Source organism: Oncorhynchus mykiss, chromosome 4 (assembly GCF_013265735.2).
Source record: "Oncorhynchus mykiss isolate Arlee chromosome 4, USDA_OmykA_1.1, whole genome shotgun sequence".
Lineage (NCBI taxonomy): Eukaryota > Metazoa > Chordata > Actinopteri > Salmoniformes > Salmonidae > Oncorhynchus > Oncorhynchus mykiss.
The window spans coordinates 22,874,882-22,895,691 of NC_048568.1; the positions used below are offsets into that span (position 1 = coordinate 22,874,882).

The 20,810-nt window shown below is 42.6% G+C and overlaps 1 protein-coding gene across 3 annotated transcripts in view; it reads left to right on the plus strand.

The window, feature by feature from the left end:
• LOC110522349 (protein tyrosine phosphatase non-receptor type 14) overlaps positions 1-20,810 on the plus strand; it is a 102,006-nt gene that overhangs the window by 21,459 nt on the left and 59,737 nt on the right. For all 3 annotated transcript variants that reach the window (XM_036975936.1, XM_036975934.1, XM_036975935.1), the window contains exon 2: positions 11,807-12,189. In XM_036975936.1, the coding sequence (XP_036831831.1) occupies positions 12,016-12,189 (174 nt within the window). In that variant the 5' untranslated portion in view covers positions 11,807-12,015. The remainder of the gene's footprint in view (positions 1-11,806; positions 12,190-20,810) is intronic.

Consider the following 20,810-nt stretch of genomic DNA (forward strand, 5'->3'; position numbering starts at 1 on the left):
TACAGCCACCTCCACCAATCTCTCTCTTTATCTCTTACACACACACACACACCAGAAGTTCATACTGCACCTATTGGCCATACAGCCACCTCCACCAATCTCTCTCTTTATCTCTTACACACACACACACACACACACACACACACACACACACACACACACACACACACACACACACACACACACACACCAGAAGTTCATACTGCACCTATTGGCCATACAGCCACCTCCACCAATCTCTCTCTTTATCTCTTACACACACACACACACCAGAAGTTCATACTGCACCTATTGGCCATACAGCCACCTCCACCAATCTCTCTCTTTATCTCTTACACACATACCATAAGTTCATACTGCACCTATTGGCCATACAGCCACCTCCACCAATCTCTCTCTTTATCTCTTACACACACACCATAAGTTCATACTGCACCTATTGGCCATACAGCCACCTCCACCAATCTCTCTCTTTATCTCTTACACACACACCATAAGTTCATACTGCACCTATTGGCCATACAGCCACCTCCACCAATCTCTCTCTTTATCTCTTACACACACACACACACCAGAAGTTCATACTGCACCTATTGGCCATACAGCCACCTCCACCAATCTCTCTCTTTATCTCTTACACACACACCAGAAGTTCATACTGCACCTATTGGCCATACAGCCACCTCCACCAATCTCTCTCTTTATCTCTTACACTCACACACACACCAGAAATTCATACTGCACCTATTGGCCATACAGCCACCTCCACCAATCTCTCTCTTTATCTCTTACACACACACACACACACCAGAAGTTCATACTGCACCTATTGGCCATACAGCCACCTCCACCAATCTCTCTCTTTATCTCTTACACACACACCAGAAGTTCATACTGCACCTATTGGCCATACAGCCACCTCCACCAATCTCTCTCTTTATCTCTTACACACACACATACACACCAGAAGTTCATACTGCACCTATTGGCCATACAGCCACCTCCACCAATCTCTCTCTTTATCTCTTACACACACACACACACCAGAAGTTCATACTGCACCTATTGGCCATACAGCCACCTCCGCCAATCTCTCTCTTTATCTCTTACACACACACACACACACCAGAAGTTCATACTGCACCTATTGGCCATACAGCCACCTCCACCAATCTCTCTCTTTATCTCTTACACACACACACACACACCAGAAGTTCATACTGCACCTATTGGCCATACAGCCACCTCCACCAATCTCTCTCTTTATCTCTTACACTCACACACACACCAGAAGTTCATACTGCACCTATTGGCCATACAGCCACCTCCACCAATCTCTCTCTTTATCTCTTACACACACACACACACCAGAAGTTCATACTGCACCTATTGGCCATACAGCCACCTCCACCAATCTCTCTCTTTATCTCTTACACACACACACACACCAGAAGTTCATACTGCACCTATTGGCCATACAGCCACCTCCACCAATCTCTCTCTTTATCTCTTACACACACACACACACACACACACACACACACACACACACACACACACACACACACACACACACACACACACACACACACACACCAGAAGTTCATACTGCACCTATTGGCCATACAGCCACCTCCACCAATCTCTCTCTTTATCTCTTACACACACACACACACCAGAAGTTCATACTGCACCTATTGGCCATACAGCCACCTCCACCAATCTCTCTCTTTATCTCTTACACACACACACACACCAGAAGTTCATACTGCACCTATTGGCCATACAGCCACCTCCACCAATCTCTCTCTTTATCTCTTACACTCACACACACACCAGAAATTCATACTGCACCTATTGGCCATACAGCCACCTCCACCAATCTCTCTCTTTATCTCTTACACACACACACACACACCAGAAGTTCATACTGCACCTATTGGCCATACAGCCACCTCCACCAATCTCTCTCTTTATCTCTTACACACACACCAGAAGTTCATACTGCACCTATTGGCCATACAGCCACCTCCACCAATCTCTCTCTTTATCTCTTACACACACACGCACGCACACACCATCCCTCCGCATACTTCTGTCAGGTGTGCTCTGTTTTTCTAGTCGGGGTAGAGAGCAATCTGGGCTTGGATCCAAACTGAGTATCAGCACCACACTGCCAGAGACCAGACAAGAAGCAACACATTCCCACTGTCTCTCCTCTCCTCCTCCTCCCCTTTTCCTCCTCTCCTTCTTCTCTCTCTTCCTTGCTCACTTGAGCCTTTTTTACACTCCTTTTAATTCCTAGCCCACATCTTCTCCCCCCCTTCCCTCTCTGTCTCTCTCTCTCCCTCTCTGTCTCTCCATCTCTCTCTCTCCCCCTCTTCCCTCTGTCTCTATCTCTCTCTCCCCTTCCCTCTGTCTCTCTCTCTCTCCCTCTATGTCTCTCTCCCTCTCTCTCTCTCCCTCTCTGTCTCTCCATCTCTCTCTCTCCCCCTCTTCCCTCTGTGTCTCTCTCTCTCTCCCCTTCCCTCTCTCTCTCTCTCTCTCTCTCTCTCTCTCCCTTCACTCTCTCTCTCCCCCTCTTCCCTCTCTGTTTCTCTCCCTCTCTGTCTCTCCGCCTCTCTCACTCTCTTCCCTCTGTCTCTCCATCTCTCTCTCTCCCCCTCTTCCCTCTCTCTCTCTCTCTCTTTCTCTCTCTCTCTCCCCCCTCTTCACTCTCTCTCCACCTCTTCCCTCTCTGTCTCTCTCTCTCTCCCTCTCTGTCTCTCCACCTCTTCCATCCCTGTCTCTCTCTCTCTCTCCCCCTATTCCCTGTCTTCCTTCTGTCTCTCTCTCTCTCTCTCCCTCTTCCCTCTCTGTCTCTCCCTCTCTGTCTCTCTGTCTCTCCCCCTCTGTCTCTCTGTCTCTCCCCCTCTGTCTCTCCGTCTCTCCTTCTCTCTGTCTCTCTCTCTCACTCTGTCTTTTTGTCTCTCTCGTCCCTTTTTGTCTCTTCGTCTCTCTCTCCCTCTCCATCTCTCTCTGAGATCTTGGTTGACACTACTTTTCAGCATGTTTCGTTTTGGGCTGGAGGAGAGGTTGTAGTTCTCTACAGGAGGTTTGGGGGATTTTGATTGGTGTTGTGGGCCCTTTAGGCTATCAATCCTGCATGAGGCCAGTTCATTCCACTGACTGGTTGCAGTTCCCAATTATATGGAAGCCTCTTCACAATTGGAAAAAAATGTGCAGGATTCTATATTTTACGCACAGTCTCTTCTCTACTCCTTCGTCTGCCCATAGAACAGGCTACTGTCAAGTTTCAGTGATGAATAGAGAATGGTGCTAGTTTAATAAAATAAAAACATGTCTGCAAGATCACATAATGATGCTATTCTACATAACAGAACCGATAATAGCATAGTATAACGTTACGTACTGCAAGACAAAAAACACCTCATTTTAGGATGATTGTGCGAATGTTCACATTTTTCTCTCATTTCCTATCATGCCAAAACTCCACAGTCCGCCACTAGGCAGAATATGTGCTTTGATTGAAACAAAACACAGGTGTGCTACAGTTTGTTAACACCATCTGCTTTTACATTATTCAAAACAACACTGGGCTACTTCTAATCAACACTGTATAACACAAGAAGATCTAAATGCATATCCCCATGAAACTGATTGAGATCAAATGGTTGGTATGCAGATGCTGTATGGACGTTTTCAAAAACGTGTGTGTGTAAAGTACAGGTAAAGAAGCACATGTGCAGAATGTGATACATGTTTTTAGCTCTGGGGTAAAGACTTCCAGGGGGTCGGAACAGGGTGGTTACCTTTGGAACCGCAGCCTCTGCCTTAAACAGACAGTACTGTTAGTGATGCTAATGTTAATGCTAGCTCCCCACTACCTTTAGTGGTGCTAATGTTAATGCTAGCTCAGCTCCCCACTACTGTTAGTGATGCTAATGTTAATGCTAGCTCCCCACTACTGTTAGTGGTGCTAATGTTAATGCTAGCTCAGCTCCCCACTACTGTTATTGATGCTAATGTTAATGCTAGCTCAGCTCCCGACTACTTTTAGTGATGCTAATGTTAATGCCAGCTCAGCTCCCCACTACTGTTAGTGATGCTAATGTTAATGCTAGCTCAGCTCCCCACTACTGTTAGTGATCCTAATGTTAATGCTAGCTCAGCTCCCCACTACTGTTAGGGATGCTTATGTTGTTGTTATCTCAGTTCCCGTCTACATCATGGAGCATTAACACTAGGTTTGTAACACTAGGATGGTTTGTAATGGACTTTTCCTAAATATGTGTATTTTACACTAGCAGAACTTTGAGATAAATATGCATATATGCATAGGTAATTAAAAACATGATACTAAGAATTTATTTCAAAAGAACAGAATAGCATGTTTTTAGTTTTTTTTATCTGTGCTTAGTAGCCGAGGCTAAATGGCTTCGCCATGCCAATTAAATCAACTTGTTCATTTAGCAGACATCACATGTTTGTATTCCCCTGCCTTACCACAGTCAACACACACAGATTTTACAGTAATAATATAATGGAATATAACAGAATAAAATAGAAAGGATATTTAAACCCAAATGACTGTTGCTGATTGTCGCCAGTACTCACAAAGTTATATTTGGAAACAGAGCCCATCTGAGTAATTTTGATAGTTCATTAGAAACCTTAGATAGGGTATAGCAATCAAAACATCTGGCCTGCATGGACCTGTAAAAGTTGATTTGAAAAAGTGATTTTTGGTAAGTTCCATTCACTTCTATGCCAATGCACACTCGCTGGTCTCTTCGTTCTCAATTTGACAATTGACATTATTGTCACCCATCAGACTGTTGTCAATTTAATCTTGTCTTTAGGCCACATCTATTAATACATGTGTGATTACATGTGTTTAAATATAGTTTAGGTGTAGTTTGGATGGGCCATTAGCTGGGCAGGCAACTGTTGTCTTATAGTCAGAAAATACAGTATCGTCTTATTTTAGTATCTACAGTCTATGCGCTTCTGGATCAATCAATAGATTTTCTTTCTCATTAAATTAACATTTGGTGTCCTGAGGTTTCTTATGACCTATTTTAACATAATAAATGCATTCATTTGACAATTTATTATTTATTATGGAATATTTACACAATTGAAATATCAAAGGTCAGAATGAACATCATGGCCATTCTAGTAGTTATGTAATTCCGGCTCTCCAAGTGTTAAGCTATATGATATTACCTCTAGGTGGTAACTATGTAATAACTCTTAACTTAATCATTACCAGTATGCTTTCAGTGTTGTTTATGAAATAGAGCTTGGTGAGAGCGTGCTTGTCGTAGGGTTATTTTGCATTCAACATTCCCACATCTTTCTGGGAATGCTGCAAGATAGTTGCTTGGCTTTGGAACATTCTCAGCATATTGAAGGAACTTCGTATATCAACACTTTAACATATAATTTCCTAAAAGTTCAAACATGGTTGCATTTAATACAAATGCTGGTAAGAAACATTCTCCAACTGGTTTGACATTGGGAATGTTCTCAAAGAGTTCAGAGAACGTTAAGAAACAATTCCCTGCTGTGGGAATTTCAGTACTTCCGCATAACGTTTCCTCGTGGCTTTATTTAATGTTCTCAAATTGCTCCAAGAATATTAAGAAAACGTTACATAAAAACACAAGAAAACTGTAATAACATTCAGAGAATGTTCTAATGATGTTATTTAAAAACATATACTTTACATTCCATTCTCAGCATCAAAAAACCTCTATCCTCTATCTTCAAATCAAATTGTATTTGTCACATGCGCCGAATACCGTGAAATGCTTACTTACAAGCCCTTAACCAACAGCGCAGTTCAAGAAATAGAGTTAGAAAATAATTGCAAAATAAAGTAAATATAAAAAGTAACACAGTAGAATTAGTTAAGCATGTTCAAGTGTTTTGGCCGTTCCCATTAATTCTACACACCTGATCTTAATGAGAACCTATTTCCTTTTAAATGGGGTCTGTTTGAATAGACTCAAATGAACAGCTTTGTATGAGTAAAAAAACATGGAATTGTAGCTCCATCCTGGTGGCACAGCGGACTAATTCCATGGACAGAGGACAGAAGACAGGTTAGAATCTCACTGATGCTGTTTCACAATTAATAATACTTGTGTTTGTATGATTAATGCTTAAGGAAATTCATTTCCAAGTGTCCTTGTTTGTTGTCGTGTTTGTTGTTCAAAGAGTTTACCCAAAATAGGCTAGCAGTGTTATTAAAAGTCTTATTGAAACATTCACTGAAACGTTTAAGGAAGTCGTTCAAAACCCTCCAAATAACCAATCATTTCTGTTCTCAGACCAACAAAATGTTCTCTTCTACCGGTCCGGAAATGTATGGCTTCGTTCCCAAAACCAATGTGAAACCAAAAACATATGTTCCCAAATGTGCTAGCTGGGGTTTGTTTGTATGTGTTTTTAGGGTTTCTGTTAGCTGGTAATAGCCGTCTTTTGACCGATTCAAAAAAATTGTCCGGAAGAAGGAAAAAAATCTATTCATGGTTGTAAATACCAGTTGATGTAAATACATTTGACCGGTCATGCGTATCAGTCTATTGTTCAATTTGCCTAATTTAGTGGAATTAAATTGGCACCTGTGTATATTATTTATCACGCGCACAGCATACAGATACAGAGCCTTTGAGCAGAGAATCTGTCAGACAGCACTTTTATATAACCAGGCAAGTCAGTTAAGAACAAATTCTAATTTACAATGACGGCCTAAGAACAGTCGATTAACTGCCTTGTTCAGGGGCAGAACGACAGATTTGTACCTTGTCCGCTTTATAAGCCCAATCATTGTACAACAATTCTAAATGCAATCGGGTGTTAAAAATGTTTTTTGGACCATGATTAAAAATACATCATATTTTTATTTCTCAACTGGTAATTGAAGCGTGCTTCCCATTCGCCATTCAAATGCATAGGCAATGGAAGGCAGGCTTCAGCAACACATCACACACCACTGTGCAATGTGCTGGAGGCAGTATGTATTTTAAAAACATATAGCTTCTTAATTGTTTGAAACCTGAACGCTTTACTAGATTTTATGAGGCATGTTTTACCTTGCTTCAAAGTAGCCCAGGCAAAATCTGACCATATCTGTGGAGGCAATTCTTTTATAAAGACTTCCATATGCCATTGAAACCATTAGCCTATTTCTCTATCAGCTTTCTTTCATTGTCTGGTAGCCAAATGCACATTTCCGCGTACCCTACTGCCTTGTGCACGTTGGTGCGCTAATTAGGTTTAGAATGAATAGTTTATCAATATTTTAAGCTAAATGATCTTATCTGTTGCAACGTACCTTTTTTATGTAGCCTAGGCCTACTGGTTGTATGAATTTGGGATCTATCGTCCCACAAATGTCCTAGAGTCTGTTTGTGCTATTTCTTTCTCGACAAGCTGACCAATAGAATATGTCAACTTTTCTACTATGTTAGAGAGTAGATTGACATAGGCTCATTGTTGGGTCAGTGCCACTGAAAAGTTTGTTTTTGGACATTAATTTTCCTCCTTCAGTTTAGATGGGCGTCATATTCTATTTGTGTCTCCCCTTCTCGTAGGCTTATTATACATACGTCATTTTTATTGTCAGTGTCAGAAGAGTAGGCTACCCTGTAATTTGTCCTATTAAATAATATTATTCTAATGTCTGCAGTCATATAAAGTGTAGTAGAATTGCATGAAATGTGTTAAAAATGGCCCAATTTTTATCGTGCAAGGAAAGAAAACACTGCATCTAGGTACTAGAGGCGTCACTACAGACACCCTGGTTCGAATCCAGGCTGTACCACAACCGGCAGTGATTGGGAGTCACATAGGGAGGCGCACAATTGGCCCAGTGTCGTCCGGGTTTGGCCGGTGTTGGCCGTCATTGTAAATAAGAATTTTTTCTTAACTGACTTAATTTTTTCTTAACTGACTAGTTAAAAAAAAAATAATAATAATCTGATGTAGCCAAGGCCTCTATGCTATACGTTGTCAGCCATACACAGAACAGTCTTTTTTGCTAACAGTGATTGAGTTATGTTATTAGGCTACATTATGACTATCCAATCAACTCATCACATAAGATTTAGGGCTGGGCGATATGACGATATATACTCAGCAAAAAAAGAAACGTCCCTTTTTCAGGACCTTGTCTTTCAAAGATAATTCGTAAAAATCCAAATAACTCCAAAGATCTTCATTGTTAAGGGTTTTAACACTCTTTCCCGTGCTTGTTCAATGAACCATAAACAATTAATGAACAGTCACTTGTAGAATGGTCGTTAAGACACTAACAGCTTACAGACGGTAGGCAATTAAGGTCACAGTTATGAAAACGTAGGACACTAAAGAGGCCATTCTACTGACTCTGAAAAACACCAAAAGAAAGATGCCCAGGGTCCCTGTTCATCTGCGTGAACGTGCCTTAGGCATGCTGCAAGGAGGCATGAGGACTGCAGATGTGGCCACATCCGTTACACATGGACAGATGATTGTCCTCGCAGTGGCAGCCCACGTATAACAGCACCAGCACAGGATCGGTACATCCGAACATCACACCTGCGGGACAGGTATAGAATGGCAACAACAACTGCCCGAGTTACACCAGGAACTCACAATCCCTCCATCAGTGCTCAGACTGTCCGCAATAGGCTGAGAGAGGCTGGACTGAGGACTTGTAGTCCTGTTGTAAGGCAGGTCCTCACCAGACATCACCGACAACAACGTCGCCTATGGGCACAAACCCACCATCGCTGGACCAGACTGGACTGGCAAAAAGCGATCTTCTCTGACAAGACTCGGTTTTGTCTCACCGGGGGTGATGGTCGGATTCGCGTTTATCGCCGAAGGAATGAGCGTTACACCGAGGCCTGTATTCTGGAGCGGGATCGATTTGGAGGTGGAGGGTCCGTCACGGTTTGGGGCGGTGTGTCACAGCATCATCGGACTGAGCTTGTTGTCATTGCAGGAAATCTCAATGCTGTGCGTTACAGGGTAGACATCCTCCTCCCTCATGTGGTACCCTTCCTGCAGGCTCATCCTGACATGACCCTCCAGCATGACAATGCCACCAGCCATACTGCTCGTTCTGTGTGTGATTTCCTGCAGGACAGAAATGTCAGTGATCTGCCATGGCCAGCGAAAAGGCCGGAACTCAATCCCTTTGAGCACATCTGGGACCTGTTGGATCAGAGGGTGAGGGCTAGGGCCATTCCCCCCAGAAATGTTCGGGAACTTGCCGGTACCTTGGTGGAAGAGTGGGGTAATATCTCACAGCAAGAACTGGCAAATCTGGTGCAGTCCATGAGGAGGAGATGCACTGCAGTACTTAATGCAGCTCGTGGCCACACCAGATACTGACTGTTACTTTTGATTTTGACCCCCTTTGTTCAGGGACACATTATTTAATTTCTGTTAGTAACATGTCTGTGGAACTTGTTCAGTTTATGTCTCAGTTGTTGAATCTTGTTATGTTCATACAAATATTTACACAGTTTAAGTTTGCTGAAAATAAACGCAGTTGACATGAGTTTATATCTTGTGCCGATAGATGTTTGTCTATCATTTCATATTATGCTCTATCGTTTATTTCGTTGTGTCGCAAATCACTCTTTACGGCAAATTTTTTTGCCTATTGGACGACGCTTTGCCGTGTGGAAGGAAATTTGCAACACAAACAAACATGGAGGAGAGTGAACGTGACACAGTGCACGGAGACACTGAGCTCGCACCTAAAAGTGGGGCTACTTCAGTCGCAGGGATGTCGTTAGGGTATGAAACATCTGACACGGACCAGAAAACCGTCCTCTGCAAAAATATCCCGCAGGCCGGTCCTGACAACAGGCTCAAACACCACTAACCTCTTTTACCACCTACGCAAAAATCATGTGAAACAGTACAGAGAGAGTCTACGGATGAGACCCGAAAAAGTACAGTCGAGTGCTCAAAACAAACCTCAGACGTTGCAAGAGGCTTTTGCCCGCGACACACCATATGGCAAAGAATCACGAAGATGGAAGGAGATAACAGCTGCAGTTATAACTTACATCTGCAAAGACATGGCCCCAATTTATACGGTCGAGAAACTGGGGTTTCGTGGGTTGGTGCTAACACTCGACCCGAGGTACCAAATGTAAATTGATATGTGACACGTATTAATGCCAAAATAACATGCAAAACAGGCAAGCCCCCCAAAATATATATATAGATATATTTTCGGCCTATATTGATTTTGTTTTTCACCTATAGTTGAAGTGTTTTCTATTTACCTTTTTAGATTTTATACATTAATATTTTATATTTTGTTACATGCTTAATTGAACATTTGCGCCAAGGTTCTAAATAAAAGGAGAAATAATCAAATATGAGTAAGTACCTTTTTATTTGTTGAGTATAATTCAAAATGTAATAAGAAATAGACCTTTACATATGGTAATTTTATATAAACTATTTATTCATTGAATTGACAGAAAATGACCTTCATCAGGATATGAGATTTTACATAAGTCAGCAAATGCGATGATGCTTTATAAAGGTGGATGGTGAATATTAGCTTCCCAAAACTTTAAACTCATGTGTCGCTTATGCATGGGCTAGTCATTTTGCTGTTTGTTACTCGTCTTGTTGGCTGAGGTAAAGTAAATGTGGAAAGTTGTTCTAACATCTTCAAAGTGCGCTGTAAGAAGGACACCAATTATTGCGTACTCGACGTGCATGTTCTGTGAAGAATAATTACCATCATCTGAAGTGATTTCTGTCATTCTGAGCACCGCGAGGGAACGTCCTAATCAGGTTACGCACCCTATGCAAAGGCCTGTGGGCCCAGTAAATTTCTCAAATGAAAATTCTGCTGGTCAAATGTCCAGCACCACATTTTCATAACGGAGACCTTGGTGTGTCTGTCTGTCTGTCTGTCTGTCTGTCTGTCTGTCTGTCTGTCTGTCTGTGTGTGTGTTGAACAACTTCAAAGCCCTTTTTCTCTCCTGATGGTAGTCTCTTCTACAGAACATGAAAGCCCAGACCTGATCATTAATCCAGGCATAGTGTTCAAACGGTTCCCATTCTAGTACTCTCTGAACCCTACTTAACCACACACTGAGTGTGTAAGTGTGTGTGCACGTGTGTGCGTCTACTCCGTCTAAAATATTCACGTTAGGGAGTCTACATGTACTTCTAAGCTGTAGGAATTGTTTGTTAGTGTATGAGAGTTATATTTGGAGTAGAGATCGCGTGTGTCTATAATGTAATGCTACACTGTATAATGTCTGGTGTGCTGTCCTCTTTGGCTGAGCCAGATAAAAAGGAAAGGACTCCCACTCAGGAGATATGAGAAGAGAAGCTCCATTAGTTCCTCCAAAGCCAGCTGCTGCCTCGCATGAATTCCTCTTTCTACTGTTTGAACTTGATCCATCCATGTCTTCACATCTTCCCCCAGACACAAACAACTCTCAAATGGAGGTTTAAAGAAGCCAGCTGCGTGGCTTGAAGCACCAGTACTTCTACTAGTTGGTTGTGCCATTTCAGTGATTTTATTTGACAATCTACTGTTCTGTCCTTTAAATTCATTCACTTGTGTTAAATTATTTAGGCAGCTTACCCTCACCTAAAAGATTTTGGGTTCTTTTGGTTCAGGGCTTTTGAGTTACATCAAAAGACATCTAGGGGAATCTATAACTGCTCAATCACTCACATGTACTGCACTGTCCTGTATTGTTATTTTAGCTGGTATATTTTTTTCTGATATTAAATCTTTCTTCTTTCCCATCTCTCCCTGCAGCTCCCAGTGATCTTCCTCCAGTCCTCCTCTCCTCTTTCTCCTCTTCCAGACGTCTCAGGGAATGGGCCAGCGCCTTCCCAGAGAGCACTGCTTCACCCTGGGGTGTGGCTGCCACGCGAGGGTGGGAAGAGCAGCATCAACGTCCTAAAGCCCCACCCCCTCATTCTCTCGTGACCTTTCACCTCTCACCGTACTGTGACCTCTGAGCCATGCCGTTCAGGCTGATGCTGCGTCGGACACGGCGCTACAACGTGCTAAGCAAGAACTACTTTGTGACGCGGATTCGTCTGCTGGACAACAATGTGATCGAGTGTACTCTGTCTGTGGAGAGTACGGGGCAGGAATGTCTGGAGGCCGTGGCCCAGAGACTGGAACTACGAGAGGTGAGGGGAAAAACACACACTAGCTCTGCAACTACATTCATCTCTCTATCGCTAGCACATCTCTCCCACAGCTTACAGTACATTATGTTGATTCCACATAAACAGAAAGATATGCGTACACAAGCACACACACAATACTGTCCACAATCAGCAACGCTGATGATCAGAAAGTGTTCGCACACCTTGACTTGTTCAACATTTTGTTGTGTTACAGCATGAATTTAAAATGAATTAAATATATATATTTTAATATTTTTTCTCACCCATCTACACATAATACCCCATAATGACATAATACCCCATTATTGGATATGAAATGCAGAAATATCTCATTTACATAAGTATTCACACCCCTGAGTCAATACATGTTAGAATCACCTTTGGTAGTGATTACAGCTGTGAGTCTTTCTGTGTAAGTCTCTAAGAGCTTTCCACACCTGGATTGTACAACATTTGTCCATTATTCTTTAAAACATATTCAAGGTGTGTTAAGTTGATTGTTGATCATTGCCATACAGCCACTCAGGGACATTCAATGTCATCTTGGTAAGCAACTCCAGTGTAGATTTCAGCTAGTGTTTTAGGTTATTGTCCTGCTGAAAGGTACATTCGTCTCCCAGTGTCTGTTGGAAAGCAGACAACCAAGTTGCCTGTGCTTAAAGCTGTATTCTGTTTATTTGTATCCCCCTAAAAACTCCCTTTTCCTTGGCCACATTATATTCAGTTTTACTTTAGTGCCTTATTGCAAACATGATGCATGTTTTGGAATATTTTTATTCTGTACAGGCTTCTTTCTTTCCACTCTATCATTTAGGTTAGTATTGTGGAGTAACTACAATGTTGATCCATCCTCAGTTTTCTCCTATCACATTAAACTCTAACTGTTTTAAAGTCACCATGGTGAAATCCCTGAGCGGTTTCCTTCCTCTCTGGCAACTGAGTAAGGAAGGACTCCTGTATCTGTGTAGTGCAGGGTGTATTGATACACCATCCAAAGTGTAATTAAAAACTTCACCAGGCTCAAAGGGATATTCAATGTCTGCTTTTTTTTTTACCCATCTACCAATAGGTGTCCTTCTTTGCGAGGCATTGGAAAACCTCCCTGGTCTTTGAGGTTGAATCTGTGTTTGAAATTCACTGTTCGACTTATAATTGTGTAGGGTACAGAGATGAGGTAGTCATTCAAAAATCATGTTAACCACTATTATTGCACACAGAGGCCATGCAATTTATTAAGCACATTTTTACTCCTGAACTTATTTAGGCTTGCCATAATGAAGGTGTTGAATACTTATTGACTCAAGACATTTCAGCTTTTCATATTTTATTAATTTGTAAAAATGTATCAAACATAATTACACTTTGACATTATGGGGTATTGTGTGTAGGCCAGTGACACAAAATCTCAATTGAATCCATTTTAAATTCAGGCTGTAACACAACAAAATGTGGACAAAGTCAAGGGGTGGGAATAATTTCTGAAGGCACTGTAGGTGTTGTGTGTGTTTGACAGAGACAGAGGACTGTGTGTGTGTAACTCTGCCACGCGTCTCTCTGCAGGCCCTGTGTATTTTTCTCTGCCCTCCGCTCCGTCTCTCCATAGGGGCTCTTGTCTTTCTCTAACGAAGCATAGCATCCCTTTGTCCTCCACTGCAGGAGAAAGAGATACCCGTCCCCCCAGACCCACTACCCCCACCTCCCCCCTTCCATCCCCCTCTCTCTAACTCTCACCTCCTCCTCGTCATTCGATGATAAATATCTGCTGGTTTAGAGATTGAACTCGTGTTTTTATTGTCATTCCCTTCCTTTCTTGTTCTCTCCTTCCTCCCTCCTTTTCTCACTCTCTTTTTTTATTCATTTTCTTTGACCTCGGCAACTTTTCTCTCTCTCTCCTCTCTCCTCCTTTGCTCCTTTTCACACTGTCTAATTGTTTCTCTCTCACTCTCTCCCCTCCTCCATCTCCCTCACCCTCTCCCCCTTCTCATCCTGTTTGACTGTTCTGGCCAAATGGAGGTTTTCCTCATTACAGCCCAGTTCAGAGTTAACAATGCTTGTTAAAGCTTCAAATCCATTTAAGACAGACTTGGGCTTGGTCTGCAGTGTTAAGTATGTGTATGTTTGTTTGTTCACTGTTGTAAACACAGATGTATGTGTATGCCTGTGTGAACCTGTGTGTACTTGTGTGTGTGTAAGTGTGAATGCCTGCGTTGTGCATGCATGTATGTGAGAGAGGCAATGTAGTGCGTACTCACACAATGTTGTGATATTTCCCAGGCATCAGATATGTCATAAATACAGGGTACAGTCACACCCCCGCTTCGGCCTCTGTCTAACCCTCTTTCCCCTCCATTTACCCCCCTACCTCTATCTAACCCCCTCTCTTCCCCACCTATCCAAACACTACACCTACACGGCAGGCCTGACTATGGTCAAAAAATAACTATCTTTCTCTCTTTCGCTCTCTTTCTCTCTCCTTTCATTGCTGATGTGTCTTTCACCACAGCTCATCCTGACAGCGCCAGGAGTGTGTGATTGATGGGTGTCTGAGACTGTGTGTATGTGTGTGTATGTACAGTTGAAGTCTGAAGTTTACATACACTTAGGTTGGAGTCATTCAAACTCGTTTTTCAACCACTCCACAAATTTCTTGTTAACAAACTATAGTTTTGGCAAGTCGGTTCGGACATCTACTTTGTGCATGACACAAGTAATTTTCCAACAATTATTTCACTTTTAATTCACTGTATCACAATTCCAGTGGGTCATAAGTTTACATACACTAAGTTGACTGTGCCTTTAAACAGCTTGGAAAAGTCCAGAAAATGATGTCATGGCTTTAGAAGCTTCTGATAGGCTAATTGACATCATTTGAGTCAATTGGAGGTGTACCTGTGGATGTATTTCAAGGCCTACCTTCAAACTCAGTGCCTCTTTGCTTGACATCATGGGAAAATCAAAAGAAATCAGCCAAGACCTCAGAAAAAAAAATTGTAGACCTCCACAAGTCTGGTTCATCCTTGGGAGCAATTTCCAAATGCCTGAAGGTACCACGTTCATCTGTACAAACAATAGTACGCAAGTATAAACACCATGGGACCACGCAGCCATCATACCGCTCAGGAAGGAGACGCGTTCTGTCTCCTAGAGATGAATGTACTTTGGTGCGAAAAGTGCAATTCAATCCCAAAACAACAACAAGGGACCCTGTGAAGATGGTGGAGGAAACTGGTACAAAAGTATCTATATCCACAGTAAAACGAGTCCAATATCAACATAACCTGAAAGGCCGCTCAGCAAGGAAGAAGCCACTGCTCCAAAACTGCCGTGAAAAAACAGTCTACGGTTTGCAACTGCACATGGGAACAAAGACTGTACTTTTTGGAGAAATGTCCTCTGGTCTGATGAAACAAAAAGGGTACTGTTTGGCCATAATGACCATTGTTATGTTTGGAGGAAAAAGGGGGAGGCTTGCAAGCCAAAGAAGACCATCCCAACCGTGAGGCACGGGGGTGGAAGCATCATGTTGTGGGGGTGCTTTGCTGCAGGAGGGTGTGGAGCACTTCACAAAATAAGCAACATCTCAAGACAAGTTAAAGCTTGGTCGCATATGGGTCTTCCAAATGGACAATGACACAAGGCATACTTCCAAAGTTGTGGCAAAATGGCTTAAGGACAACAAAGTCAAGGTATTGGAGTGGCCATCACAAAGCTCTGACCTCAATCCTATGGAAAACTTGTGTAAAGAACTGAAAAAGCATGTGCGAGCAAGAAGGCCTACAAACCTGACTCAGTTACACCAGCTCTGTCAGGAGAAATGGGCCAAAATTCACCCAACTTATTGTAGGTAGCTTGTGGAAGGCTACGTTCAACGTTTGACCCAAGTAAAACAATTTAAAGGCAATGCTACCAAATACTAATTCAGTGCATGTAAACTTCTGACCCACTGGGAATGTGATGAAAGAAATAAAAGCTGAAATAAATCATTCTCTCTACTATTATTTTGACATTCTTAAAATAGTGGTGATCCTAACTGGCCTAAGACAGGGAACGATTAAATGATTAAATGTCAGGAATTGTGAAGAACTGAGTTTAAATGTATTTGGCTAAGGTGTACGTAAACTTCCGACTTCAACTGTATGTACACCACATTACCAAAAGTATGTGGACCTGCTCATTGAACATCTCATTCCAAAATCATGAATATTAATATGGAGTTGGTCCCCCCTTTACTGCTATAAAAGACTCCACTCTTCTGGGAAGGCTTTCCACTAGATGTTGGAACATTGCTGCAGGGACTTGCTTCCATTCAGCCACAAAATCATTAGTGAGGTCGGGCACTTATGTTGGGCGATTAGGGCTGGCTCTCAGTCAGCTTTCCATTTCATCCCAGAGGTGTTTGATGGGTTTGAGGTCAGGGATCTGTGCAGGCCATTCAAGTTCTACCACACCGAACTCGACAAACAATTTCTGTGTGGACCTCACTTTGTGCATGAGTGCATGCTGAAACAGGAAAGGGCCTTTACCAAACTGTTGCTACACAGTTGGAAGCACAGATTTGCCTAGAATGTCATTTTATGCTGTAGCGTTAAAATGTCCCTTCACTGGAGCTAAGGTGCCTAGCCTGAACCATGAAAAACAGCCCCAGACCATTATGCCTCCTCCACTAAACTTTTCAGTTGGCACCATGCATTGGGGCAGTTACCGTTCTCCTGGCATTCGCCAAACCCAGATTCGTCCATCGGACTGCCAGATGGTGAAGTGTGATTCATCACTCCAGAGAACACTCCAGAGAACACGTTTCCATTGCTCCAGAGTCCAATGGCTGGAGCTTTACCGGCTCCAGCCATGGAAACCCATTTCTCGAAGCTCCCCGACGAACAGTTATTTTGCTGAAATTGCTTCCAGAGGCAGTTTGGAACTCTGAAGAGAGTGTTGCAACCGAGGACATACGATTTTTACTCGCTGCGCACACTCAGCGGTCCCGTTCTGTGAGCTTGTGTACCCTTCTATTTTGCGGATGAGCCATTGTTGCTCCTAACGGATGAGACAAATTTTACAAACTGACTTGTTGGAAAGGTGGCATCCTATGACGGTGCCACGTGGAAAGTCACTCAGCTCTTCAGTTAGTCCATTCTACTGCCAATGTTTGTCTATGGAGAATGCATGGTTGTGTGCTCGATTTTATATTCATGTCAGCAACAGGTGTGGCTAAAATAGGCAAATCCACTAATTTGAAGGTGTATTCACATACTTTTGCGTGGATCTGGAATGTAATTTATTTCAATTCAATAGGCTGTGTGGAAGTGGATGGACTTGTGTGTTCTGTGTGAAGTGTGTGAGTGTGTGTGTATCACCTAAAGCGAAACAGCAAGTTGAGGATTCCAGGTGACACATGCACACTCCACATATACAATTACTTTAAGGTCACACTCTGACGCACATAACAAATAATTACTTTGCACCTGGTCCTGGCCTTTAGAAACAGGTGTGCTGAACACACACACACACACACACACATAGAGGTATTTTTTTTATTTCAACAGCAGTACTGTTGGATTTGGAACATTCTATTCTCAATCCAACGGAAGTCCAACTAGACACTCCTGGGGCCTCATTTATTAACCATGTGTATATACACATCTGTGCGTGAACCATGTGTGGGGTTATTTCCATACAAAGTGTGAAATGTATCAATATGAACGTAAATGTATGCACTGCCATGCAGAGGCACAGTGCCAAGTGGTAGAAGCTGCTTGTCAAGCATTGGGAAATATATGTTGAAATTGGGAGAGTACTGATTAAATTATTTTTCTATTTAATCGTATATCCTCTTTGAATTCGTGAAACATCTTGAAAGGCTAGATATATTTTGTCCACGTCAGTGCATTTGTTACGATAATAATCCATATAAAGTACAGTCATTTGTTGAATTAGAGGCACGTGTGAAAGTGAAACCTTTGTTGAAATACTATAAAAGACTGAGATAATGGAAAGGGAAAGAGAGATGGCTGATCTTGCTGTGTTGGCAGATTTGTCACACGATGCTTTTTGCACAGTGCGTTTTTTAAAGATCGGTAGGACTTTTCTTCCAGAAAGTACAGATTGGCTCATCAGATATTGTTTCACAAAACCAATCATATAGGATCTTTGCGAGTATTTAATTCCTACTTTAGAAAGAGAGAACACACGCCATTCCAGTGCACATCAATTTGGGAACCAATTGATGTTTGTTTTACCATCAATTGGTTCAGAAATGCGAACGGAGCAATAGACTGCACACACACAGCCATAAAAGCAGCATACCAAAAAGAGTTCAAATATGTGAACAGAAAAGGCTTCCACTCTTTTTTTGGGGTTGCACCGTTGTAGGCTATTTCATGGCATAGTGTTGTATTTTCCCACTGTCTTTAAAGGGATTGTTTTGACTCCCTGTTCACTCATGGTTAATTAGGGGCATTTTGAAATGCAAATAGCCAAGGACATATGGTATTTATTAACATTTACCTCCTACCGATGTGCGCATGACGTGGATAGGATTGTTTGATAAATCACAATTGTCATTTTTTACGAACATTTAAAATTCTGATTTTTAAGTAGTATTGTAGAATAGTTTCTACACAATATTGACCTGGCCTCTACTTATCATTGTCCACAACAAATCACAACAACATCCCAAGACAACAGATTTCGGAAAGTATTCAGACCCCTACACTTTTTCCACATTTTGTTACATTACAGCCTTATTCTAAAATGGATTAAAATAATGTTTTCCTCATCAATCTACACACAATTCCCCAACTGACAATGCGAAAACAAGTTTTGAAATATTTTTTTGCAAATTAATCAAATATAAAAAACAGATATCGAACTATACTGGCTTCGAATCGTACTACTCCGGCTCCGACTCTCGTCGGTGTGGCAAGGCCTGCAAACTATTACAAACTACAAAGGGAAGCACAGCCGAGAGCTGCCCAGTGACCCTAGCCTACCAGACAAGCTAAATAACTTATATGCTCGCTTCAAGGCAAGTAACACTGAACCATGCATGAGAGCATCAGCTGTTTCAGACGACTGTGTGATCACGCTCTCCGCAGCCGATGTGAGTAAGACCTTTAAACAGATCAACATTCACAAGGCCGCAGGGCCAGACGGATTACAAGGACGTGTACTCCGAGCATGCTCTGATCAACTGGCAAGTGTCTTCACAGACATTTCACAGACATTCCACCTCTCCCTGTTTGTAATACCAACATGTTTCAAGCAGACCACCAAGAACACTTAAGGTAAAATGCCTAAATGACTACCGACCCGTAGCCCTCACGTTTGTAGCCATGAATTGCTTTGAAAGGCTGGTCAATGCTCACATCAACACCAGTATCCCATAAACCCTAGACCCACTCCAATTTGCATACCACACCAACAGATCCACAGATGATGCAATCCCTATTGCACTCCACACTGCCATTTCACACCTGGAAAAAGGAACACTTATGTGAGAATGCTATTCATTGACTACAGCTCAGCATTCAACAACATAGTACCCTCAAAGCTCATCACTAAGCTAAGGACCCTGGGACTAAACACTTCCCTCTGCAACTGGATCCTGGACTTCCTGATGGGCCGCCCCCAGGTGGTAAGGGTAGATAACAACACATCTGCCAAGCTGATCCTTAAAACCGGGGCCCAGCAGGGGTGTGTGCTCAGTCCCCTCTTGTACTCCATGTTCACTCATGACTGCATGGCCAGGCACGACTCCAACACCATCATCAAGGTTGCCGATGACACAGCGGTAGGCCTGATCACCAACAACGATGACACAGCCTATAGGGAAGAGGTCAGAGACTTGGCCGTGTGGCGCCAGGACAACAACCTCTCCCTCAACGTGATCAAGACAAAGGAGATGTTTGTGGAGGACCGAGCACGCCCCCATTCTCATCGGCGAGGCTACAGTTGAGCAGGTTGAGAGCTCCAAAATTCCTTGGTGTCCACATCACCAAAAAACTAACATGGTCCAAGCACACCAAGACAGTCGTGTAGAGGGCACGACAAAGCCTATTCCCCCTCAGGAGATTTGGCATGAGTCCTCAGATCCTCAAAAGGTTTTACAGCTGCACCATCGAGAGCATCCTGACTGGTTGCATCACAGCCTGGTATGGCAACTGCTCGGCCTCCGACCACAAGACACTACACAGGGTAGTGCGTACGGCCCAGTACATCACCGGGGCCAAGCTTCCTGCCATCCAGGACCTCTATACCAGGCACTGTCAGAGGAAGGCCCTAAAAATTGTCAAAGACTCCAGCCACCCTAGTCATAGACTGTTCTCTCTGCTACCGCACAGCAAGCGGTAACGGAGCGCCAAGTCTAGGTCCAAGAGGCTCCTGAATAGCTTCTACCCCCAAGACTCCTAAACAGCTAATAAAATGAGTACTGAGAGTATTTGTATTTGATTTGAAATACCTTATTTACATAAGTATTCAGACCCTTTGCTATGAGACTCTAAATTGAGCTCAGGTGCATCCTGTTCCCATTGATCATCCAAGAGATGTTTCTACAATTTGATTGGAGTCCACCTGTGGTCAAATCAATTGATTTTGACATGATTTGGAAAGACACACACCTG